General features: G+C 40.9%; 1 protein-coding gene across 10 annotated transcripts in view; it reads left to right on the forward strand.

The window, feature by feature from the left end:
* Positions 1-27,248, forward strand: part of UTRN (utrophin) — a 568,432-nt gene that overhangs the window by 368,957 nt on the left and 172,227 nt on the right. For 9 of the 10 annotated variants that reach the window (XM_065588781.1, XM_042848216.2, XM_065588777.1 and 6 more), the window contains 2 exons: positions 4,470-4,642; positions 13,190-13,346. In XM_065588781.1, the coding sequence (XP_065444853.1) occupies positions 4,470-4,642; positions 13,190-13,346 (330 nt within the window). Of the gene's footprint in view, positions 1-4,469; positions 4,643-8,498; positions 8,576-13,189; positions 13,347-27,248 lie in introns of those variants that run through there. The other variant, XM_065588784.1, reaches the window with a different exon arrangement.

The raw sequence follows: 27,248 nt of genomic DNA on the forward strand, positions 1-27,248 counted from the left end.
AAGGAGTAATGGTCTCAAGTTGCAGTGTGTGAGGTTTAGGTTGGATACTAGGAAAAACTTTTTCACTAGGAGGGTGGTGAAGCATTGGAATGGGTTACCTAGGGAGGTGGTGGAATCTCCTTCTTTAGAGGTTTTTAAGGTCAGGTTTGACAAAGCCCTGGCTGGGATGATTTAGTTGGGAATTGGTCCTGCTTTGAGCAGGGGGTTGGACTAGATGACCTCCTGAGGTCCCTTCCAACCCTGAGGTCCCTTCCAACCCTGATATTCTATGATTCTATGACCCAGGGTATGTGGTCCCCGGAGGAGATGACGTTACACATAAATATCAAAGAACTCAGAGGGGTCTGCTTGGTATGCGGAGTCTTCCTACCTCACCTGTCAGGCAAGGTGGTGAGAGTCCTGACAGACAACACGACCTCAATGTTCTACATCAATGGGGGAGCATGTACGTCGACTCTCTGCCAAGAGGCACTCCGTTTCTGGGACTTATGCACCAGCCACAAAATCCATCTGTAAGCTTGTCACCTCCCTGGTGTCAAGAACAGGCTAGTGGATCACCTCAGCAGGGACTTCTCTTCTCACCACAAGTGGTTGCTACACCCGGAGGTAGCCTGCATGATCTTCCAGAGGTGTGGAACTCCCCTTGTAGACCTGTTCGCCACCAGGCTAAACTGGAAATGCCACCGATTTTGTTCATGGCAAGGACTCCATCTCTGATGTCTTTTTCCTGTCATGGTCAGGGAACCTGATGTACATGTTCTCTCCGATTTTTCTCTTCAGCAGAGTCCTAGCAAAGATCAAGAGGGACAAGGCACAGGTTAACATGATTGCCCCGGCGTGGCCTTGCCAGCGCTGGTTTGGCATGTTCGTGAACCTGGTAGTGGACTCTCTGGCCCCTGCCCAACCAACCAAACCTGCTGTCACAGGACCACGGTCGGCTCCTGTACCCCAACCTCATGTCCCTCCACTTCGCTGCGTGGCTTAACCCAGAGGAGAAGACCTGCTCAGATGAGGTCCAACAGGTCCTCCTGGGAAGCAGGAAGCCCTCAACCAGACTGACTTACCTGGCCAAGTGGACGAGGTTTTCCCGCTGGGCGTCCGAGCATGGCATCTCTCCCTTGCACTCTTCCATACAGTCTTTACCGGCTTCATCTAAGGAACCAGGAGCTGGCACACTTCCAAATCTACATGTTCACGGCACATTATTCCATCACTCAGCAGGCCAGAGACGATGCTGGGTTTGGCAGAGCTGTGTTGCAATCTACATGTCCTTGAACTCCTACTCACCTCCAGGGGTACTGCTTGGGAGTCACTTAATATGGAATGGACATGAGAAAGCACTCGAAGAAGAAAAGATGGTTACCTTTTCCATAACTGCTGTTCTTTGAGATGTATTGCTCATGTCCATTCCACATTCTGCCCTCCTTCCCCACTGTCAGAGTTTCCAGCAAGAAGGAACTGAGGGTGGGGGGATCCGGTGGCACCCCTTGTACCATGCCATATTGGCACCACTCTAGAGGGTGCCAGAGCCAGTCCCCTATGGATACTGCTATGGGAAGAACTTCTGGCACTGTTGCACATGACAAGTACACACACCTAATATGGAATGGACATGAGCAACAGAACTTGAAGAACACCAGTTACAGAAAAGAGAAGTCTTTTCTTTTATATTTCCAGTACAGATAAATGGCTCTTCTTATGTCCATCCGTTACCTTCCACCATCCACCCTGCCCACACCCGCCATCTGTGCCAGGGGCTTGCTGATGTCTGTAGTAGGGGAGCCCCTGTTCTGATTGTCTTCATAAACTCTGTTGAGGCAGGTTCCTGCTCTTGTGGAAACTCATACACCATACACTTTGTGTTTATTTATGTAGCAACTGGTAGTATTTGTTTCTGTCTAACCAGAGAAGGTCAACAATAGGAAGACAAGTTAATTAATAAAGCTTATTCACTGAACTGTGCTGTCAGTAGAATGGGCATCATAGATGCATCATGTCAACAGGAACGCAAACACCACAAATTCATAGTGCCTTGTTCAACATAACATGGCATTTTTCAAATACAAGAAACAAAACCGTTTTGAAAGAAACATAATTTTTGACCTTCTAAGCGTACAGAATAACCAGTATCCCTTTTAAATGAAATCAAGGCTGAAATTTTGCATTGAGGTTCTAAATGTCCAAAAATAAATATTCTTGTCGTAAAATTAGAAATCAGTTTGGCAACCCTGGATTTGCAACTTAGGTGAGGAAGAGGTAAGATTGGAAATGGAGATATGGCTAGGTCTGTGAAATACATAGTTCAATGTCAACCCACTCTATTAGCTATGAACATCTTACCCAGTCTCCTATTCTTACAAGATCAACCCTTTGCAAATGTCTGCATGTATGAACTTGAAGGATCAGAACCACAGAAGGTTGTTGGAATTTGATGACGTTGCTGCCTAATTCAGGTTCCAGTCCTGCAGTGCACGTTCTTTCCCGTAATACCCCTTTCATAAGGTTTGTTCTCCGCTTGATGAGAAATATAATATGATCTAGCTCTTCAAAGCAGAACAAGTATCATTGTCCCTATTTTACATGGGTGAAAGTGAGGCACAGAATAGCAAAGTGATTTTCCCCAAAGCCACACGGCAGTTCAGTGGCAGTGCCAGGTAGAGTTACTGTGCTATGTTCACTGGCACAGGGAGTAATTTACTTGCCTTGCCCTATGAAGGAACAGATATATAAATGTTTTTGCAGTCCATGATTTCTGCCTCCCCCAAATATTTCATTTTCAGATGTTCATCTGATTTTTTGAAGGAGTATAATTATAAGTTTCACAGCATCCCAAGTGAACATCAACACTCAGTGCATTCCCAAATGTCTGTTGTATGCGTAGCAGCCATTTTTAGCTGCAGCACCACCCACTTGGCGGTGTGTTTAAAAGCCCACTGGGGAAGGACGGCCTGTGTTGAAGAGAGTTTGAAAGAATTAAATCTTTAAGGGATTTCATACTTGCTGAACTTGTTCCCCCTGAAAAAGGAAGTTTTTGTTTGTATCTGTACCAGGTTTCTGTAATGATCTTTGTTGATTGATATCGTTGAGATTTGCAGGGCATCCCAGGGCTCTTTCTTTCATTTACATTTGTCTATTTATACATTCATACACAGATGTTACAAAACAGTCGCCGATCACACTGGAGCTTCTTTCAATGTCAGTCAGTGCTGTTGCATTTTAGTTTAATGAAGGCTGGGATGTGCTTGGTTTGATGGACTACAGTAATGTCTTTTGGGGCAGATGTGAGATCAGTGAATATACTCCATTTCATTTGGAGGGTTGGGAAATGAGGAACTTTTACTTTAATTGTTTTTCCCCCCAGTGATAGTATCTACTGCAGAGTATAAATGCCCTCTCATGTATACTGTGCCATATATAGCAAAAGCTAGTGTACAGTAATTGAACTGGAAAAAGATTTTTAGTGATTGCTGTAGTAGAGTCAGTAAAATTAGGTCCAATTTGCAGAAATACACTGTGAATGTTTCTAACTAGACTATATAGCCTAAAGCACTGTAGGGTGAGTGGATCTCATTGGATACATACATGAAATTCCTGCTGTATTTTATTTTAAAGAGCTAAGGGGCAAGTGAGTATGTCAAAGCTCGAGATTACATACTTTTTGCCTGTGAAGATTTGGGAGTGCATTTGTAAATGTTGTATAGTGCAGGAAAAAGAGGGTAGTGGTAGTCACCTTAATTGACATCTGAAGAGGTCGGGGACTTCATTTCTGCAGCCACATATAGACAGGTGTCAGGTGGGGGAGATTTTCAAAGGCATAAAGGACAGTGAGGAACCTAACTGCTATTTTTATTATTTATTAATAATAGCAATGTCAATGGGAGTTGAGTTCTTTGCTCCCTTTGGCTCTTTTGAAAGTGCCAGCCAGAAAGGTCAAGTCACCTGCTTTGGGGGATGCTGGTCTGAAGGCTTTAGGCATAGAATTAGGATTAGGATTCAGGAGATTTAGTTCCCACATTGGCTTGCTGTGTGGTCTTGAACAGCCCACTTAATATCTATAACTCACATTTCCCCAGTTGTAAAATAGGGATAATGATAGTTACCTATATGTTTTGAGGATTAATGGTGGTAAAGTGCTATACAATTGCAAATTACTATTAAGGCCAATCGGTGGTGGAAACAGAGCTCCTAGCACTGTGGTCAGTCCTCTAGACAGCCTGGGCTTGAGTTACTTCCTCCTTTGGCAACTTTTTGAAATTTCACAAGTACAAATTTCATGCAAATATGGCTCTTTTCTGTAAACATCCAGATAGTGGGAAAATTTCTATTTAGTAGAAAATGTTGCAAAATAGCTCCTATGTTGTAATCTTGATAACTGGCAAATTTCATTGGGGGGGGGCTCATAACAAATATATCCCTTCTGCTCTAGTTACAGAACTAACATGCCTGAGTTTTTCTCTTTGTTTTTCCAGGACATCCAGGCTGAGATTGATGCCCACAACGACATCTTCAAGAGCATTGATGGAAACAGACAGAAAATGGTAAAAGCCTTGGGAAACTCCGAGGAAGCGGCACTGCTTCAGCACCGACTTGATGACATGAACCAGCGCTGGAATGACCTGAAAGCAAAGTCAGCTGGCATCAGGTTAGTAACAGAAGCATCAAAGTAAGAATGGGACAATGTCTCACTTTCATTGCTATTCTAAAATATTGCTGTACTGTAAAAGAGAGAATTCAGTTCTCTTTCTTAAAAGACTTTTGGGCTCAGATATAAGAACTCTGGGCACTTGCTAACCATGGAGGTTTAACTACTTAAGTAACTCTCTTTAGTGGTGTACAAACTGGCAGGTTACAACTGCACATGCTATTAAGGTCTGCTGAAAGTGGGCCCGGTTCTCCTCTCTGTGTTGCAAATCAGCAGCTCTCGGTAAGTTGCATCTGGTGTGAGGAGAATCTATATTTTTACCTGAAGTTAGTACTTTTATAGGGTTCATATCCTGGATATGTGGATTTATATTTTTGTGTGTGAGTTGTGGAAGATCTTTGCAGATGATGGTTTATGAAAAATTGTTTAAAAGTGAGTAGATAGGCAAAAGGAGTGTTTATTTTATTTTGAACCTAATAACAAAAAAACCCACTGCCTTTTCAAATGTTCACAGAGTCATAGATTCCCAGGCCAGAAGGGACCATTGTGATCATGTAGTCGGACCTCCTATATAATATAGGCCATAGAACTTCCCCACAATAATTCCCAAAGTATATCTTTTAGAACGTCCAATCCAGTGTTGTACAATGGTCTCCATTAAAGTCTTTAAAATATTGTTTATAAGAAGATAATATCTTATAGTTGTTGTAGGGAGTAAACTGAATCCCATATTAAAGTTAATTAGTTGTAAATGCCTTTACAGCGGTTTTAATAGCTGTTACTTTGCTATTGATTAAAGCAAACTATACTGTGTTCTATTCCAGTAACGTTAAGTATCCGTATTAATTCTCCAAAGGCCAGAAAATTCAATCAAGACTTGAATTTTGGCACAACAGTTTAAATTATAAACTAAGGGTAGAAATGACTGAGTCATTTAATTTTAGACTCCACTTAACCATATCACTGAACTGCCGCACAGACAAGCCAAAGGGGCAGCCTCTGCTCAGCCCACAACCAGAATGGCATATTTTGAAATTGGAGGGCTCCAGCAGAGTTTGGAAGGGAGCTTGCAGAGACTGACCTGCTCTATGATTAGTTGAGGCAAGTCTCTTTAAACTTGGACTTCCGTGAGCTTCCCTCATCAAATAAATTAATAAAACCAAAAGAGGGAGATTAAAAGATGTTTGTATGTTACAGTTTAATCAACAGCTGAAGAGTCCCAGCAATAACAGCTGAGTTACTTGACCTTTACTGGGGATTAATGATCATTTGGGAGAAAATTAATGGTCCAAATTGCCCTCGAGCTTTTTACCCCAGTCAGTCATTAATTCCCAGACAAGAGGCTATGCACAAAACTCTGATTGCTATTATAAAAGGAAGATTTGTGGAAATACTCTTTTTTTTTTATATAAAACTATTTTTTAATTTCTATGTATACATGGAACATGCTGTCCACAGAACATCATTAATGTTAGCAGTGTGGGTGTGATTATTGTTGACATCCACTGTGCTGATGAACAGTGTGTCGCTCTGAATATGAACTACAACTAAAAAACAGTCTGGGAAGAGTTTGCTGACAAACTGGAGTAACAGTTTAATCTTTTCTGATATCCATTGAAACTGAAATGTTTGTGATTCTGCCCATTCAGCCCCATGCTTCTCTTATAGTTCTATTGTCTAAATCCAGGAATAAAATAATAATGAAAAAATCTGAGAGACAGAAATGATAAATATTGTTAGCGTGAAGACTGTGTTTCTCTAATTGTTTGCCTTTAATGCTTCTGTTTTCTTGTTGTGCCTGGATTGAGAGGTGAACTATAAGTGAAATGTAGGATAAGTTGGGAAGAACTACAAATCGTATTTTATAGGCTAGTATTGATGTTTGAAAAGTCTGATTTTGCTGTGATTTTGTGTTCAGTTTTTGGATTAGGATTATTCCATTTCTTTTACAGAATAACATTTCCAATCATGCGCAATTTCATATCTGGGCTTTAGTTCTTGTTGAAATAGGCACTCCAAGTATAATTCACCCTATGCAAATGGCTAGCACAAGACCTCATGCACCACTTAAATCCAATTTAAACCCTTAACATCAAGCTGAAGTGAGATTCAAATGGTACATCAAGCCTAGTGCTAGCCCTGTTTACAGGAGTCGGTTTTATCCAGAATGATTAGTTTCCTTGCTTGTTGCCATGCGTAAAGGTGCTATAGTTTGAAAAGGCTGCCAGCATTTAGAGATGTACTTTCAGATACAATCCAAAATCTACTTCAAAATTTACATTCTGGCAATTGTGACCTCACCCACAATCTCAGATAACTGGATTTGCATCTCTCTTCTTGCTAATACCAGAGGAATTTTAGAGTTGACCACACCTATTTCACTTTCACTCTGCATTCTCTGCTGTCTACAACACAAACAGCAGCAGCTCAGCATTTTCCTGTCTTGTACATTAGAGGCCTGTCTTTTAAAGCAAAATTTTGGGGCATCAGTGATTGGCGTTTTTTCCCCTTCTGCCCTTTTCATGTAGGGGACAAAAGGTTTTTTGTGGGGTGAGAGGAGGAGGTGTGGGAGAGGAAGAGTGATTCCCTGAATGAGACCACCCACTGAACTTCTTTCCTCCATTTGTTTCATTGTCCCCTAGCGTGATGGAGTTATCAAAACAGCTGAAGCCAAAAGGCCAAGAGGTGGTCCAGCTGTGAGGAGAACCTCTCAGGGTCCATAGAAAGGGAGTTCTGTCACAGTTGCTCTCAGCCTGCAGTCTCGCTCTGCCAGGTGAAGGGACTCTGTGTCTGGCTTGCTTTTTGGAGCCTCTGCCTTCCTCCCTTCCAGCCAAGAATCCGATAGGGACATCTCCAGACAGGATATCCGCCTAGTTCAGTGCTTGGGATCCAGCAGGGACATCCTTCCTCACCAACATGTGATGCTTTTGGAATAAATCCCTCAGTGACTGCTGCCCCCTACCCCCAAATCCCTTGACCCAGTCCGCTTCAAATGGCCTCCTTAGGGAAGTTCTCTTGTATGAATCCAGTGTCCAGGGGAACAGAGAGTCAAAGTTTTCCTTGCAGACTAAGTTCACAAAGGAAGCACTATCTAGGGTGGGACCAGTCTCCAAACGGGGACAAAAATCTTTTCTCCATGAGGCACAAAAGAAAAGCAAAAAGTCCCCAAAACTCAAGATGCCTTCCAGACCCACATAGTTTCCCCCTAGTTCTAGCTCTTCCCCTACTGGAAGCCTGTGTCTCAAATACAGATGAGGTTACAAAATGGATTCACTGAACCTTGTGACTGAAACCCAAATCTGACACTGTTTCTCCCCCCCCCCCCCATTTCTGCTTAGCACATACTCTGAGCAGAATTCCATCAAAAGCCTAATTGTTCCTTTGTAGATTTGAGCAGGTGTCCACTCATCTGCGGCAGTTATATATCACACTTCTATAAGGAATAATATTGAAAATAAAAGCAGGAATGTTGTGTTAAAATAAACAATGATGCTCACATTAAGTGTGCATTTCTTTTGTATCTCTTTACAATGTTTCTGGTGAGATACTTCCTTGTTTTCATTACTAGAAGGTACTTAACTGGCTTTTTCTGAGCATCAGGATTCCACCAGACTTTGAAACGATATGCTGGTAATGTTCTGCTACTGTTATTAATCTAGCACACAAGTGGACACTCATTAATGGTAAATTATAGTGAATTTAATCTAGTATTGTATACCACAAAATTCACATTAATACCAAATGAGTTCATTTATGATTAATGTTATTGCAGGGAATGTTAAATTAACAGTGGACCACTGTTAAAGTTTCCTTTAGTTATCTGACTAGTGATATATTTTTTCCTCTCAAAGTTCCAATTCATTTTGCATATGGGAAGTCTGCTAAATCACTGGAACAGAATTGTAAAACCTCAGGCAATACCAGCTTTTAGAGGTGAGAGCAACTTAGATGGATAGTGGGGTTGTTGTTGTTTTTAAATCTAATTGTTGGTTGTCCTAAAAATCTCCACAGATGTCTCATTTCAGTACACGTAAATCAATTGGGGTTAGAGATACTTCTTTTATTTATAAAAAGGCCAGTCTGTTGGTTCAACAGCAAAGCAGTGAACTCAAAGCATGGTGGTCTTTCCTAAAAGGTGCAAAAGAGAGCAATAACACATGCAGTAGAAAGCATAATACAATTTCCATCTACTGTAAGGAAGGCTGGTGCAATGCAGTGATTAAGGGGAAGGCAGAGTGTTGAACCTGGAGTCCCCTGAATTTATTACTTTTAAGAGGGGCTTATGGTCAAAAAGTCAGTTTAAATTAAAATATGTAAATACAAACTGTGCACATGAATCTCTTCATATTGCTTTGAAACAGTCACCTCTAGGGTGAAATGTTTTGAGTAGATACAGTTGAAGTTTGTAGGCAAGTGCAGTATTTTGATATAAGGGGACATAATCTTCATTAGATTTAAAAGAGTGGGCACTGAAAATGTATCATTTGGCACTGATTTTGCATGTGGTTTACTGGATGGCAGTGGATGCTTATTTACGAGATTATCTTGGGTTAGCAGTCCTGGGGTCTCAGACCTTTCTGCTGAAACTAGGGTTTTGCCATTCAACTGAAGTCCCTTGTTTTCCCTCTCTACCTTAAAGCTGGGTTCAGGCCTTAATAGGTTCAAGTGTGCCATTTACCTGTCTATTGTCTTTCTCCCTTTTGAATTAGAAGATTCTGTGGAGCAAGGCACTATGTGGATCCCAATGTCATGCTCTGTACTCAGTTGCAGTACCTCATTCACAAGTCAGTGTGGGCCCGCAGCAAGCTGGCTGTATGTTCTGCATATAGACAGCTGGCTTGAATTCAGCATTAACAGAGGAATGGTGGGGAAGCTAGGAGTTTAGAAGCACCAATTTAGGAAATCACCTGCTTAAGTGCATCTCTGCTAGGAAAACATTTAAGTACTTCCTAAAAACAAAGTAGGTGCTTAAGTGTTTTCATGGATCAGGGTGAAGGGAGAACAGATTCCTCTCCCTAAATCCTCCTAGCTCAACCTTCATGGAGACACCTTCCCTCTACAAATTAATCTTGCTTCTATCTAATCCCAATGACAAGTGCTTCCCAATTCATCCACCTCGTATCCCTCGCTTCAGAACCACACCCCTCCTAAGTATCACAACCCCACCAAAATGATCCTCTTGAAGTAGACCTTCCAGCATATTTCATATGCACCTCCAAGTACTGCCAGATTAGTAACTGTTAGTATTGGGCATTCATTGGAACTGTTACTTAAGGTGAAAGAACAGAAGAAGGCAGGTGAAATAGTGTAGCTTTGAAAGAGTTAAGGTTTGAGTAACAGCTAACATGGATTTAAAAAATTAAAATAGCAGGTATTTTTTTTTAAAAAAGAGGCAGAAACCAAATATATATAATACTGCTTGTTGATAACAGAAAAGCAGAGACCATGGAGCTAGCAGCAAGTTAAATTGAAAAGGATTTAGTTCTGCTCTGTAACCTGGCTGACATGTGGCAAGTGAAATTATTGTTTACAAGTGTAAGTAATTTATATGTTGGATTCAAAATTAATTGACAAAAGCACAGAATGACCGGAATTAAAGTGGAGCAGCGGGATGTCACTACAATTGTCTAGACAATGTAGGGAAGCCAGCTAGAGAATAGAAAATACTAGGTATATTTGTGATACAGTAGAAAGTCAGTGGTATGAGATTACACAACTGCCTGTTAGTGAGGGCATGCTTTAATTGCATTACTGCACAATATAGCAGTAACTAATCACTGACAGACTTAATGTAGTAAATAACCTGTGCTACCACTGTGTTTTCAGTAGGGCTGTAGATTAATTGCAATTAACTCACGCGATTAACTAAAAAAAAATTAATCGTGATAAAATGCGGTTTTAATCGCACTGTTAAACAATAGAATACCAATTGATATTTATTAAATATTTTGGATGTTTTTCTACATTTTCAAATATATTGATTTAGGTTACAGCACAGAATACAAAGTGTTCAGTTCCCACTTCATATTATTTTTATTACAAATATTTGCACTGTAAAAATTATAAAAGAAATAGTATTTTTCAATTCACCTCATACAAGTACCGTAGTGCAATCTCTTTATCATGAAACCGCAACTTACAAATGTAACTTTTTTGGGGTATCTAACTGCACTTAAAAAGAAAACAATGTAAAACTTTAGAGCCTACATGTCCACTCAGTCCTACTTCTTGTTCAGTCAATCGCTAAGGGTAGGTCTACACTACCCGCCCGATTCGGCGGGTAGAGATCGATCTTCTGGGATTGATTTATCGCGTCTCATCTGGACGCGATAAATCAATCCCAGAAGCGCTCCCCCGTCGACTGCGGAACTCCTGCTTGCTGAGAGAAGGAAGCGCTGTCGACGGGGGAGCTTGCCTGCGCCGCATGGACCCGCAGTAAGTAAACTTAGTTCGATCTAGGAAAAGTCGACTTCAGCTACGCCATTCTCGTAGCTGAAGTTGCGTTTCCTAGATTGATCCCCTGCCCCAGTGTGGACCAGCCCTAAGAGAAATAAGTTTGTTTACATTTATGGGAGATAATGCTGCCTGCTTCTTATTTACAATGTCATCTGAAAGTGAGAACAGACATTCTCATGGTGCTTTTGTAGCCGGCATCACAAGGTATTTACGTGCCAGATATGCTAAGCATTCGTATGCTGCTTCATGCTTTAGCCACCATTCTAGAGAACATAAGAACGTAAGAAAGGCCGTACTGGGTCAGACCAAAGGTCCATCTAGCCCAGTATCCTGTCTACCGACAGTGGCCAATGCCAGGTGCCCCAGAGGGAGTGAACCTAACAGGCAATGATCAAGTGATCTCTCTCCTGCCATCCATCTCCACCCTCTGACAGACAGAGGCTAGGGACACCATTCCTTACCCGTCCTGGCTAATAGCCATTAATGGACTTAACCACCATGAATTTATCCAGTTCTCTTTTAAACTCTGTTATAGTCCTAGCCTTCACAACCTCCTCAGGTAAGGAGTTCCACAAGTTGACTGTGCGCTGCGTGAAGAGGACATGCTTTCATGCTGATGACGCTCGTTAAAAAAATGTGTTAATTAAACTTATGACTGAACTCCTTGGGGGAGCTTTTTACCCACTTTCTGCCATATATTTCATATTATAGCAGTCTCAGATGATGACTCAGTGTGTTCATTTTAAGAACCTTTTCACTGCAGATTTGAAGGTACCAATGTGAGATTTCTAAAAATAGCTACAGCACTTGACCCAAGGTTTAAGCATCTGAAATGCCTTCCAAAATCTGAGGGAGACGGGGTGTGGAGCATGCTTTCAGAAGTCTTAAAAGAGCAACACTCTAATGCAGAAACTACAGAACCTGAACCACCAAAAAAGAAAATCAACCTTCTGCCGGTGGCATCTAACTCAGGTGATGAAAGTGAACATGCATCGGTCTGCGCTGCTTTGGATCATTACCAAACAGAACCCATCATCAGCATGGACGCATGTCCTCTGGAATGAAGGTTGAAGCATGAAGGGACGTACGAATCTTTAGTGCATCTGGCATGTAAATATCTTGCAACACCGGCTACAACAGTGCTATGTGAACGCCTGTTCTCACTTTCAGGTGACATTGTAAACAAGAAGCGGGCAGAATTATCTCGTGCAAATGTAAACAAACTTGTTTGTGTGAGTAATTGGCTGAACAAGAAGTAAGTCTGAGTGGACTTGTAGGCTCTCAAGTTTTACACTGTTTTATTTTTGAATGCAGTTATTTTTTGTACATAATTCTATATTTGTAAGTTCAACTTTCATTATAAAGAGATTGCACTACAGTACTTGTATTAAGTGACTTGAAAAATACTATTTTTATTTTTACAGTGCAAGTATTTATAATTAAAAATAAATATAAAGTGAGCACTGTACACTTTGTATTCTGTGTTGTAATTGAAATCAGTATATTTGAAAAAGTAGAAAACATCCAAAAATATTTAAATAAATGGTATTCTATTATTGTTTAACAGCATGATTAATCATGATTAATTTTTTTTAAATCGCTTGACAGCCCTAGTTTTCAGCCATTCAGAATTAATCCCTTAGTTCTGATGATTGCTGGTGTGCATCATTTCTTTCAGCCTTGGAGATTCGTGCTCCTGGCATCAAAGATTTAAGTTTGCCTCAAAAGTCCAGAAATAGTGTATTTCAGTGCAAAGATTAGATGTATGTAATATGTACACTACAAGTTCAGATTCATAACAGAGAGTGGGGATTTTCTTTCATTCCTCTCAAATATGCACTCTGCATTGTTTGAGACAGGTTCACACATCAGACAGACATTCATCCACATTCTGTTCTCAGACTAATTTGCTTTTGCAGTGCAAAATTATTTGAAGTGGTGACTTTTAATGCACATTTGAGCAGTTATTTTGCATTTAGGTGTTAGGGAAGTGTTCCTGTTCTAACAGGGACAAGTTTCTTCAAATAAAATATAGAAGATTTTGAATGTAGGGCAAGCCTCTGAGTAGGACACTGTTTTATCTTTTTGCAGGGCTCACTTGGAGGCAAGTGCAGAAAAATGGAACAGACTGCTGACATCACTGGAGGAGCTAATCAAATGGCTGAATGTGAAAGATGAAGAGCTGAAAAAGCGGATGCCCATTGGAGGGGATGTTCCAACTTTACAGCAACAGTATGACCACTGTAAAGTGAGTTGGCTGCATTTAGCAAATAAGTATATTAAAATAAAGGAGAATAATAAATAAGCAGAAATAGATTTGAATTTTCCCTAATGATAAATCTTGAGAAGTGAACCTTTTTAAATCATGGCCACAAGTGTACCAGATCAGAGTAATTTAGAAACTCTATTTAAAATTACACCAGAATGGTTTCTGATTTATATATTTTTACTGAAGAAAAATTTGGTCCATTTCCTGGTGGTGTTCACTTTCTAACAGGTAAGTCTATCATTCTGTGAGTGGAACTGATCAAGACCCTATAAAAATAAGAGCTAAGCAAGAACTATAAAACAATGTTGATTCTAAATTTAGTAGAATTATCTTAAGGGTTCTCCACATACTGTTAAATGGCCATTATTGTTTTTTTCTGTGTAGTGGATAGTTTTGTTTACAAAGACTCAGAATTGCTTACAAGCACAGAAACAAAACTAGTTAGGCCTCACATTTTGTCATCTAGCTCTTCTAACTGGGTTGTTTAGTGAATCCTAAAATATCTTGGTGTACATTAAAATATAGACAAACAAAAGCCCCCAAGTAAGGTAAATATACTTATTAAACCAAATGTATTCTGATAGTGAGCATTATAACTTTAATCATAATGTATATAACTTGAGTAGTTCTGCACAATAACACACTGATTTCTTTTCTATGACTGTTTAGTGGGGACGTTAATATTTTTCACTTTCAATTTTTTGATCAATAGAAAGATGCTCTGCCTTAGTTTTTTTTCGGGGGCTTTGAGTTGCTAAGTCCTAATAGGAAAACTTAAAAAAAAATCTGCTTTGGTACCATATATTTCTCTTCATTCATTCATTTTTAAAGGATATTTCCATAAATACAGGATCTTTGTTTCATAACCGTTCATCTTCTCTCCCCCCACCACCGGGCCAAAAAAAGAAATAGAAATAAAATAATCATACTCTGTTGCAGACATAACTTCTCTGAATACTTTCTGGTGATCAAACAGAGGGTTTTTTAAGCAGGGCTTTGGAGCGGAGCTGGAGCATGGACCAGTAGGTTTTTGCCAGGAGCTGGAGCAGAGCTGGAGCGGAGCAATTCAAAAATGTGATTGCTCCAAATCCCTGTTTTTAAGATCAGATACGCAATAAAAGACTGGAGCAGATAAATAAGTCGGGAACGTGTCTCCGACAATCAGCAATGGGTACTCGATTCTGTTCTTCTCCCTCCTGCCTACCCACCTCCACTCCTGCTCCATCTTCCCGTGAGCACCATCTGCGAGACTAAATAAATCGCCACCTATGGTTGGGTGCCGTAGAACCAGTCCCATTTTGACACAGAGGGAAAGGATTTTATTCCAAACGCTTCATAATGCAAAAGAAAAATGGCAGGTGGAGATTGATCCTAGATTTGAGAAACTTCAACAAGTTTGTGAAACAACCATGGTTCAGGATGGTCATGTTATCAACAATAATCCCAGCCGTGGAACAGGGGGACTGGTTCTTGGCCCTCAACCTCCAAGGCGCATATTTCCCCATCACCATACACCTTCTTCATAGGAGATTCCTAAAATTTGTCCTGGGTTCGGAACATTATCAGTACAAAGTGCTACTCTTTAGCCTTTCCATAGCACCCACGTGTTCTCTAAACTTTTAATAGTGGCAGCAGCACACCTCTTTAAACAGGGAATTATAATATTCCCATACCTAGACAATTGTCTAATCAAAGCTCCCTCTCGAGCCAACGCGCTTGAAGACATATGAAGAACAATGGATCTTTTCACAAGACTAGGCCTTGAAATAAATACATTAAAATCAACATTGACACCAGTACAACAACTGGGTGTCAATGGACATGTTCGTACAATATTACACAATCACCCAGAACTCGGCGTTGGATACTATACTAGCAGGAACCATCCTATACTCTTTAACAAGTCCAACTCTGAAGCCCCAGCCTATCAACTCGGGGTTTTGTCCTACAGTCACCTGAAGCGGAGCACCCATAGAGACACTACTGAATGAAGAAGGAAAAGTTACTTGCCCTGTGCAGTAACTGATGTTCCCACCTCTTACACCAAATGTCTGCCTTTGTAAATGAACACCAAGGGATTCCATTTTATCACTAATCCTCAAGCCCTAATGTTGGGATCACTTGCCTTCCACTTAAGGATGACATGATGGGTCTCCTTTTAGATTCCGTCAGTGCCAATCCTTAATTGGCTAGAGGGTTCTCAGTGCAGAGGTGTGTGGCATGCTTTCCCCTTTCTCTGGGGCTAAGTATCTTTCCACAGTACCACTTTCAGCCCTCTCCCGACTTACAGAGCAAAACACCCAGGATTTGAACCTTGTTCTTCCAGGTGCCAGGTATTTGATATTTATATTCTCTGACATATGTTCAGTGATTGGTTCTGCTTATTGTGATATAGTGAGGGTCATGGGCATTTAGTTTAGAATGATGCTTTAGTTGTCACCATAAATATTGTAAACGTACAATTAGAGTAAATATTTGGTTATTAGAAATCTTTAAATGAAACCATTCAACTAGATTTCCCCATATTTATTGATGTGTGTGCATGCATGCTACAGAACAATTGATTTCCTTCAGCTCCTCTTTTGATTTTCTTTTCTCTTTGGTGAAACAAGCCAATCAAATTTCGCTAAATCTGACCAAGAGAGCATTTATTTTTCAAAGATACTCCCTTCATGCCACTTGTAAGCACTGGGATCCCTCACATTATTTTGACCCCCTACCTCTCAGATTGTTAAATCTTCTAAACATTTCACATATCTGCAAGATTTACTTTTAATACTACTACATTTACTTTTAGTACTACTAAAATCATCATGGTTGAGGATTTTAGTAGTCATCCACACCTTACCCAGACTTGCGTCTGATGAAGTGGGCATTCACCCATGAAAGCTTATGCTCCAATACTTCTGTTAGTCTTAAAGGTGCCACAGGACCCTCTGTAACCTCATGGTTGTTGTTCCATGCCCTGCTATTTGCAATGCTCTCCTTGCTGGTCTTCCAAAAGTCTCTCTTCAGCAACTGCAGATTGGCCCAATATCATGCAGCAGTCTAGTTTTTGCTTTGCCTTATTTTCATGTGCTACCTCTCTTTTCACTTCATTAGCTTCTTCTGTTGAGGTTGTTGATTTGAAATTGTCATTCTAGCATTAATGCCATCGTCCAAACTGGTCAGTATTTCCTCCCGTTTTTTATTCCCACTTCTCCCTGCCTTCCTGTTTGCTTCTTTCATTCATATTCACTCAGCCAGTTTACCACAACTCATTCTGACCCTGCCATTTAAAAATAGCAGGGAGTTTTGCCAGTTAATTTAATGGGGACAGGATTTCATCCCAGACTTTATCCACATTTAGCTCTTTGTAAAGATCATCTTCTCTCACTTCATTTTAATAAGTGCTGAATCTTTTCCTCATTTTAGTGTTGCTACTTCTAATGATTTGATACCCCTCTTCCTCCTTGTAAGCCTAATATTTTGTTCTCATTCCAAAATGCCTGTTGTTGATTTGTTTGTTCCTGTTTAATGCAATTTGCTTTATTGCGCTCTCCTTCTGTTAGCATTCCCCAGTGCTCAGGTTCAAGGGCACTATATATACGTACCATATCATGTAATTTTAAATGTTTGTTTGCTTGATTTATTTGTGTGCTACTGAGAAGTGTTAGGGTGGGAGGAAAGAAACTGATTGAAAATTAATTATATATTTGGCTTTTTATTTTGATAAGTGATCATGTTAATTTTTCTGAAGAAGGTTTACATTCAAAGAGAATACATACTGGTATCACTCCCAGGAGTAAAGGCTGCAAAATCAAGACCAAATGACTTGAATGAACAGTAACCTTTTACAAGTGTAGTAATGTGTTGCCCCAGTGTCCAGAAGTTCATTTTGCTTCTTTCAGAATAGCCCCAGGTGAATATTCCCAAAAATACTTTAATAAAGAAAAATGTATTAGTAATCTGAGAGGAATTCAAAGTAAAAACAAATGAGCAGTATGAAATATTCCTAGGACAAAGATTACATTCAGCCTCACATACTATTGAAAACTCAGATGTAACTTAACTCTTCTCTTAGGGGGTTATTTGCTGTGCCAGAAGGAAGTGTCGGAATGAAGGCAACTCCCTTTTTAATCCCTATTTTACGACTCCATATTTCCATATTTCTCATTAATGCCAATCTGTTTCAAGTCTGATTTCTCTTTCACTCTCTTCGCTCTTTCCCAGGCTTCCTTGTAACAGCTGATTTTAGGTTTTCAAAGAGTTATATGATAATAGCACTTTTGTATAAAAATTCTGATAAATTACAATGATCACATCAGAAGATGCTCCTACTTCCTGCTGTAGGCTCCATCTATGGCCTGGGACAAATCACTGTACTTTTCTGCATCAGCTTCCCAATCTATAAAAGGAGGTTAATACTTATCAGTCTCATAAGGCTGTCTTGCAGAATAGCTACTTAATATGTGCAAAGAGCTTTGAAGATGGAGTACTTTATAAATTTATAAATTTTTGATTACACCTATATACAGGGCCAGCTCCAGGCACCAGCAGGTGCTTGGGGCGGCTGCTCCGGAGAGCAAAGGACCTCCCGCTGAATTGCCGCCGCAGATTGCGATCGCGGCTTTTGGGGGGGGGGGGGGCTGCTTGGGGCGGCAAAACCCTGGAGCCGGCCCTGCCTATATATGTAGCTGAACAAAGGTCTAGCTAGTGCTGAACAAAATATCTTGATTCACAGAAATGATAAAATCTTGTCTCATTCAACTTCAAATTGGATGGGGGAAAAACCAGTAAATGTTTCATTAAAACCACACACACTAAGATTTTCTGCAATTTTTTCTTCTTCTTTTGGATACACCAAACTTTTTTTCAGACTGCTTTCAGCATATTTCTTGTCCAAATTGGTTTTTAGAAGTGGGTCAGATGGTGAAAGTTGTATGCAATTTTTTTCCTGAGTTCCTGATTGGTTGGTTGAGCCATTCCCAGATGATTAAGAATGATAGCTCAGCCCACCAAAAACTTTGCAGCTAATTTCTCACAGGGAGGCTGCAGTTCCATTTTGAGCTTTCTTAACCAGCAGGAAAAAATTTGGAGAAAAAGTTCTTCTAATCCTAGCTCCTGTGTCCTTCTGACTGGCAGCCAATGGGCTTCTGTGTTTAGCAGTTTATGTAATTTCTTTTGGAGCTGTCTTATTTTGCAGTATTTTATCTCCGTTTTTACAAAGGGAAATTTATAGAATTCAGTGGCATTGGAGTTCTTGAACCATCGGACTGAGGCCTATCATTATAATGCATCATTCCTAGACAGAGATTGAGTGTTCTCCTAGGCATGAATTGCTACCTTCCTGAATGCCTTCAAATTATTCTCTACAAATGCTTTATTACTTTGTGTTTGCTCTGTGTCAAATGTCACCAAATGTGCCCTATAGTATTAAGAGGGTTAGACTCAGAGTCTGTTTCAGTGTCTTTATTCACAAAGAGACCCAAGATGCAGCATTATCAAGGTAACGGGGAGCCATAGCAAAACACAGGGGCTAAGGGGAAGCACAGCACTGGCAGTTCTTCAGTCAGGCAGTTGTACTGTGGGGAGCTGTTTCCCAGGAAGTGTTAGAGCCAGGCTTGCGCAGGCTAAAGGGTACTGCAATTCAAAAAAGACAATGCTGTAGAAGCTGCTCATAGAGAACATTCCCTGTCAGTTCCTTCATATAATGAGGATGCAGAAATGATGGCCACGAGTGAGGCTTTTGGGCTAAGTGTGTGGGAACAGAAAATCAGGAAGGTCAGCAGACTGATGGAGAAGGGCAACAACATCTTTGATTTGGAGAAAGAACTACAATCTGATCCCTTAGCCTGTGGTCGCTATAGAGTAAAGTCCTGTTCCTCACTACAGCACATGCTAAGTAGCTTTTAAAAGCAAGGTTGCGCCTTAAAAAAAAAAAGTGTACATTCAATCAGGAGGAAAAATGGCCTCTTCACTAGTCAGTCAGCATTCCCAAGCATTCTGAGAGCTGCTTAAGAGACTCTTACAGCATTAAAGTGTCTCTGAGTGTTGGCTGGTGAGAAAGTAACAACATATTCAGAAGAAAGTGCAATTTTTTTTAGTTTTAACTGAGGTGAAGCCTAAACTTTTTGTGTGCTGCGGTTAGAAAGGGGACGAAGGGGCTTTGTGCGGATATTTTGGTCAGGGAGAAGGAAAGGGAGTGTCTGGTAACCCCTATTCTACTCTACTATTGTGAGAGTGGAGTGGACCCGTCTGATATAAAAAGCTTAGAACCACTGTTCATTGGGAACTACTTGAATTGATTTGTGTGTTACTTGTAATGATTTAAGTTTATATTTTTCCTCTTAATGTTCATTATTTTCCTCTTTCATTAACCATTTCTCCAAAAGGATGGTGTAAAAATAAGTGTCACAAAGAATAAAATTTTAAATTTAGGATTTCAGTGAAGTGTATTTTTAACTTTAAAAGGAAAATTTGCCTTTGACTGTTCCCAAAAATGCAGTTTCTTATAAGTGTGGAAAATTGCTTGGGTTTAGTACTTAAAATAATACACCACTGGGACAGAAACAAGCATGCTGTTAACAGTGCAAAGTACAATAGCTTGTTTTGCAATACTGAGAGCAATAGCTATAATCATCCCTTATTCATAGGCATCTGAGCAGAAAAATCCTTTCAATACAATAAAAAGAAAGACTTCAGGAAAATTGTCGTTTAAATATTTACCTGTTGCCATAGACATTAGTCTAAAATTTCTTTTCTCAGGGTCCAGTATCCATTTTATTTGTATCCAGGGCTCCATTATTAAGCTGGTCTATTTGAACCCAGTGAATAAAGCCTGTTTTGGAGAGTCTTCATTGTCAGAATGCCCTTTTTGCTGTTTTAGGCCATTATTATCCTGGAGGAAAATGTATGTGACTGAAGACCAGTTTACAGTGCAGAAATAGCATATTAAAAAAGTCACATCTGTCCCAGAACCCTGTGAACACAGTATGAGCATTACCTCCCTCTCAGCTCCTTATCTCCCGTGCCGAACACCACAACGCACACACCTTGTCTTCTCTAGAAAATGAGGTTATGCCAAACCCTTGCCTTTGCTCACTCCAAATATCTGCTTCGTGCACTTCTACTTTCTAACTGCGGAGTGTTTCTAGCGGAAATCCCATGACCAGTCTGACTTTCCTCCACTGCAAATTTGTTCTCTTTCTTCAATTCTGCCATCTCCCTAGATTCTCCTTCCAACTTAATTGAATCCCGTTCCTGCAATTTCAGCTTCCTTTTTGCTATCTTTTACTCCCGCTCAAAACCTCTCTTCCTCCTGCTTCCACATCCCACTCTGTAGATATCTTCCCAAAAAAATGATAAAATATCATGACCTCTTCCCTCAAGCTTGCCTTTCCCTCCCCTCTCCTTTTTCTGCCCTATCATAGATGCAGAAGTTTCTCATCTGCTCTTGTCTTAAAACCCCCTGCACTTGTTCCAGTGACCCCATCCCATCCCTTGATCTCGCTTGTGTCCATTCTCATTCCCTTCTTTACTCTTCTCCTTAACATCTCACTCTCCTAAGTATCTTTCCTCAACAATGCAAACATACTTTGTTCTCTCCCATTTTAAAAAAAACCTGACCTTTGCCTTTCCAAATACCAGCCTTTCTCTCTTTCATCTCTAAGATCATTGAACACCCTGTCTACAATCTGTCTGGAGTTTCTCTTCCCCAATTGCATCCATGCAAGTTAATGCTCTATCTGTTCACGAGAGGGAAAGGTCCCATAGAGTATGAGGAGGAGAGTGTGGAAAGCTTGGAAGATTACCAATTTGAGCATGAGCTGACAGCCAGATAATCACAAGGAGATGGCAAAGAGACAGACCAAGGTTTTAGTTTGGACAGAAGGAGACAGGTCTGGAGTAGAGAGGTAGATCTGTGAGTCACCCACATGCAGATAGTAATGGAATTTGAGTTTGAAGATGACATTACCCTGAGAAAAGTGTCGAGGGAAAAGAGAAGGGGAGCAAGGACAGAGCTCTGAGGAATTCACAGAAAACTGGAGGTGGGATGAGGCAGACTCTCCAAAGGATTAGATATTAGAGGGGTAGAAGGAGACCCAGGAGAAAACAGAATCATGGAAGCCAAGGGAGGACAAGATTTCAAGGAAAGCATGGTTGAATGTGTCTAAGACAGCTGACAGGTCAAGGGGGATGAGGGTGGAATAGTGGTTCTGAACTTTTGGATAGGAAGAGGCAGTAGAGACTTTGGTGAGTGCAGTTTCAATGGATGTAAGGCACGGAAACCACACATTACTACCTGAATACCAGAATTTAATTCTTTTGATATTTTTGGTGAAATTTATGTGGAAGTAAGGAAAGATTTATTCATTTTAAACTTGTACAATGTAAGATTGTATCAATAAATTGATTCCATAAGGTTCATAGCATTGTGGTTAGCAAATTTACTTTTCTAAATAAACGTATATGATTTAAATAGGGAAATAAACCATTCAGTAGGGATTCAAATAACAAGATTGTTTTATAAAATTAATTAACCTCAAATAGGATTATACGTTGCTAAAATTATGACCTCTTGGAAACCTATAGATATTAATATGAAGAAGTAGTTCTCCTATATTCTTAAAAAATAGAGGAATATAGAGCTGACTCATCATTTTACATGGTTGAAGGAGGTTTCCAAAAGAACAGAGTTACAGACCTTTTGATTTGTGAAAGCGCTATGTTACTTCTTCACAAATAGTAGTGAAAAAGTAACTATAGTCACATACTGATCTGTTACACATTTAGCTATAAATTGGATTTCCTATACAACCAAGAGCTTTGGACATTGAATTAAATCCTCATAGTTAACAGTAAATTCCCTTTAAGTCAATAGAGTGGATCAGTGGGAATGTCATATTCGCATTAGAGAGCGAGAATACCAAAAGACATGGTTTAAAGGAAGTTATTAGAAAGAATAAATCATTTTTCAGATATCAATTCTTTTCTCATTTTTGTTCTTTTCCTTCAAAATGTCTAGTTCATATTTTATACATAGATCCCTGATCCGTATCCAATCAGTGATCTACAGACATGGTCCTCAGATTTGCAGGCCTCCTACATATAAAATTTCAATCTGCATCCATCTGTGATCCGCAAACATGGTCTGCCAATATTTGCAGATATAAAGCGGATATCCACAGATTTTCAAGACTCTATTCAGACACTTTATACTCGTTCACCTGGGTATTAATCAGGCAGTTTTTTAATTAGTATGTTTCCTCCTTTTTCTTGGTATTCCTTATTTTTTGAGCAATGAGCTGTTCTCAAAGATAGACTGGAAGATTACAGCTAAGCCCTCAAAAGCATAGAAGATCCAGATTCCAGCTATTAAACAATAATATCACTTGACAGGTGTAATAATGGTAATATTTTCATGTTCTGAAGGAGTGGGAAGATGAGAAAAACTGATCCGCCAAAGTGATAGTTTTAGGGATCAAATAATAACACATGTTCTAGGGCTTGATCCTGCATGCTGTATGCTCTTAACAGCCAACTAAGAAGTGGAATTTGAGCTACATTTTTTTTCTGCTTCAGTAAATAGAGTGCACTTTAAATCAGGAATAGAAATCCGTTATTACTGAAAAGCTATAATTTAATACTGTATCTATTTTATTAGATTTTTCTAGGTTTGGTGTTTGATAGTCCTGGCTGTTTTGCTGTATGAATAAAGATAAATGGGAACTTGGGACAATATATATATATATTTTAATATTGGATCTAGAGGGCTGTTAGACTTTAGAAATTAAAACCGGCAATGCCAGGGACTTTGGTAAAAGGAACTATTGATCTGCTCATTTGACAATTCATTTCTTAGAAAGCTTTTTGTACTTACAAACACAGAACAGGGAAACTAGTAAATTCATCATAGTTGACTCAACAAGTACAATTTTAATGTTTAAACTACAAAATCTATCATGCTTTGGTGAAAATGTGTAGCTGAAAACCACTAATGATTTTAGGTTTGTACGGAGAAATTTAGTAGGCAATAACACTGCACAGCAACTTGCCAATACTATAGAAGTTAGAATACTTGAGTTTACTCAGCGTGCCTTTGTAACCTGCGCCAACTAATCTGAGGCTGAAGCCTGAGGGTTTGTCCACACATAGAGCACTGCAGTGGCGCAGCTGTGCCATTGTAGCACTTTAGTGAAGACGCTGCTTTTTCCGTCAGCGCATGTAATCCACCTCCATGAGAGGCGATAGCTATGTCAACAGAAGCTCTCCGTCGACACAGTGCTGTTTACACCAGGGATTAGGTCGGTATAACTACATTGCTTGGGGTGTGGATTTTTCACATCTCTGAGCGACATAGCTATACTGATTTAAATTTGTAGTGTAGACCAGGCCTGAGTGTTTTAGCCCAAGTGGGTGTTAAAACCCCGCCTTACAGGGCCCTGGAGCCCAGGCTTCAGCCTGAGTCTGAATGTCTAAACAGCAGTTAAGCAGCTCCTTACCCTAAGTCCTGCAGGCCTGAGTCAGCTGGCATCGGCCTGCTGCAGGATTTTAATTGCAGTGTAGGCATTTCCACTCAGACTCTGAAACCTGGAGAGGAGGGTGGATAGCAGGAATGTCTACATGGCTATTTTTAGTGCCGTAGCATGACCCCAGCAAGTCTGTAGAGCCAGACTCCGAGACTTGCTGCTTTTATTTATTTATGTATTTATTGCAATGTAGACATACCCTGCAAAATTAAGTCAACCTAAGTTATGTTGACGTACAGCCACTGCAGTAATTAAATCGCTTTTGCATGTCCACACTTCACTTCTTGTGTCGGCGGTGCATATCCTCACCAGGAGACCTTGCACTGGTTTAAGTGCCACTGTGCGGCTTTGTGGGACGGCTTCTGAAAGGCAGCAACGGTCAATGTAAGCAATGCAGTGTTCACACTAACACTGTGTCATCCTAACTACATCAGCATTGACTCTGCCTCTCATGGAGGAGGAGTTAAGTCTGTGTAGAGGGCAAATTACTTTAGTGGGAACTACATTTTAATGTGGATGTTTACAGAGTTAGGTCTATGTAAACTGCCTTACATCAACCTAACTCTGTAATGTAGACCAGGGCTCAGAGGGTACAGGTTGAAGTTTGAGTGCTGTTGAAACTCAGTCTAGTATTGCAGGGAGGATGCAACAGTTTGGAGTTACAACACTTCATTATCAGATTATCCTATCACTCGCCTAATCCAATAACTGTGTGCTGCTAATCAAATAATTCTGTGTAACTGGAATGTTTTGGAATGTGGTCACTCTTACTCGAGCTAGGCTAGCTCCAGTGCTGTAACTCAAGTTTATTTAGATCCCATCCTATTGTGGCAGTAAAGACAAGCCCTTAGTAGCAAGGCCCGAACAAAGGAGAAAACTGAGTAGACCTTAGGGTTTATCTTCACATGCAGCACTACAGCTGGTGTAGCGCTTTAGGGAAAACGTTCCTATGCCGATGGGAGAGCTTCTCTCGTCGGCATACTTACTCCACCTTCCCGAGAAGCAGTAGCTATGTCAGCAGGAGAAACTCTCCTGCTGATATAGCACTTCTACACCAGGGGCAAGGTTGGTATAATTATGTCATTCAGGGGTGTGGTATGTAGTATAGAACTGGCATTAGAATTCGATTAGGATTTTTAGCCGTGATCTAGTAGTAGCAGCATCTGAAGCACCATCAATCTGCAAGCTCTCAGTCTCGTGCTGTTTCTGTAGAAGCTTTCAGAGCCGGGAAGATACCTATGTTGCCATTCTTTTACACACACAGCAGACCCTCTGAGAGGGGTGCAGGACTAACAGGTAAAAAACACAAAGGCTGAGAATCAATTCAATTGCACAGTCAGTAGAGAGCCTGCTAATTTTCTTAGCTGCTCCTGCCTTCCTTCCATACACACACAAGGTCACATTATTTTTTCTGACCTATGCAGTTTGCACATTGGACAGAGAAAGAAGCCAGGCTGTGTGCTGAGTTCGTCTGAGATTTAGAGCAGCCATATCTCTTTGACCACTGAAGTTGTATGGTGTGTTGTGAATGATGCAGGAGTCTACTTAAAGAAGAATGCTCTGTGGTTAAGGCTCTAGGCCAGTCGTCTCCAACCTTTTTATGCCCAAAATCACTTTTTGAATTTAAGGGGAACCCAGGATCTACCCCACCCCTTCCCCAAAGTTCTGCCCCGCTCACTCCACACACACACCCAACTCTGTTGTTCACTCTCCCCTACCCTCACACTCACTTTCACAGGGCTGGGGTTGGGATTTGGGAGGGGGTGCGGGCCCAGGGCTGGGGCCAAGGGGTTTGCAGTGTGGGAGGGGGCTCTGGGATGAACCTGGGACTGGGGATTGGGGTGCAGGAGGGGATGAGGGGTGCAAGCTCTGGAGGGAGTTGCGGGCAGGAGGGGGCTCCAGGCTGGGACAGAGTGTTGGGGTGCAGGAAAGGGTATGGGTGCTGGCTCCAGGAGAGGGCTGGGAGTTGGGGTGTGGCCTCCCGCCGGGCAGCACTTACCTCGGGCAGCTCCCTGTCAGTAGCACAGCAAGGCTAAGGCAGGCTCCCTGCCTGCCCCAGCCCCTGCACGTGGCTCCGCATGCTGCCCCTCTCTGCAAGCACCGCCTCTGCAGCTCCCATTGGCCACAGCTCCCCATTCCTGGCCAATAGGAGCTGTGGGGGCGGTGCTTGCAGGCAGGAACAGCACGCGGAGGGAGACCCCCCACCCCTGGGGCCAAACTGGGAGTGGCTTAGGGCTAGGGTAGGCACTTGCCTTAGTGGCAGCCAAGCTGCGCCGCCCGAGATAATGATCGACTGGGAGATTGTCTAGGATCGACCAGTCGATTATGATCGACCGCTTGGCAACCACTGCTCTAGGCTCTGTCACAGACTGTGACCTTGGGGGGAAAAAATCACCTAATCACTCATGGTCTTAGTTCCCCGTATGTAACATGGGGAATAGCATTATTTCTCAACTTCACAGGAGTGTTTTGAGGGTAAATTCATTAATATGTTTGAGGCACTCAGATACTAAATTGGTGAGCCTGTGGAAAAGTCTATAGGGAAGAAAAAAATTCCTTATTTAGGGCAAAACTTAAATGGCACTCATTGTTTGAGGCATGGACCCACACTCTGAACAACGAAGGAAGAAATACTGAACAGTGGCCTTGTTCATTGACCAGTGTTGGTGAGGGGCCCTGTGGAAAAAGTAAAATACGACCATGTAATGCAAGGCAGTGTTGCGAAACGGGCAGAGCTAAGGGGTGTGTGTGTGTGTGTGTGTGTGTGTGTGTGTGTGTATATATATAATATGCTTGCTACGCTCCAAATTCTTATAATATATTACCTTAAAAAGAGCAGCCTCATTTAAATTAAATTATAGGTGCACTGTGGAAAAGATGCTGGTTTGCTGCCTGAGTAATTACAAAAATAAATAAACAACCTTTGCACGCTTTACAAACAAAGCAGGGAAAGGAAATGAAGTACACCTCTACCTCGATATAACGCTGTCCTCGGGAGCCAAAAAATCTTACCACATTATAGGTGAAACCGCATTATATCAAACTTGCTTTGATCTGCCAGAGTATGCAGCCCTGCCCCCCCGGCGCATTGCTTTACCGCATTATATCCGAATTCATGTTATATCGCGTCACGTTATATCAAGCTAGAGGTGTATATAAACTTACATAATAAATGCATTGCAAGACTGTCTGATGGAGCAACCTCTTGTGCAAATGTACCTGAACAGTCAAGCCCACTTAGTATCAGCTTACTTAATGGAAATGTGTTTTCTAAGCCCCAACCCGTTGTACACTATTTCAGTACAACTGAGCCAATTTAATATCCGTTCATGTTACATGATTTCCCACGCTTTACAAACAAAGCAGGGAA

Source organism: Chrysemys picta, chromosome 3 (assembly GCF_011386835.1).
Source record: "Chrysemys picta bellii isolate R12L10 chromosome 3, ASM1138683v2, whole genome shotgun sequence".
NCBI lineage: Eukaryota > Metazoa > Chordata > Testudines > Emydidae > Chrysemys > Chrysemys picta.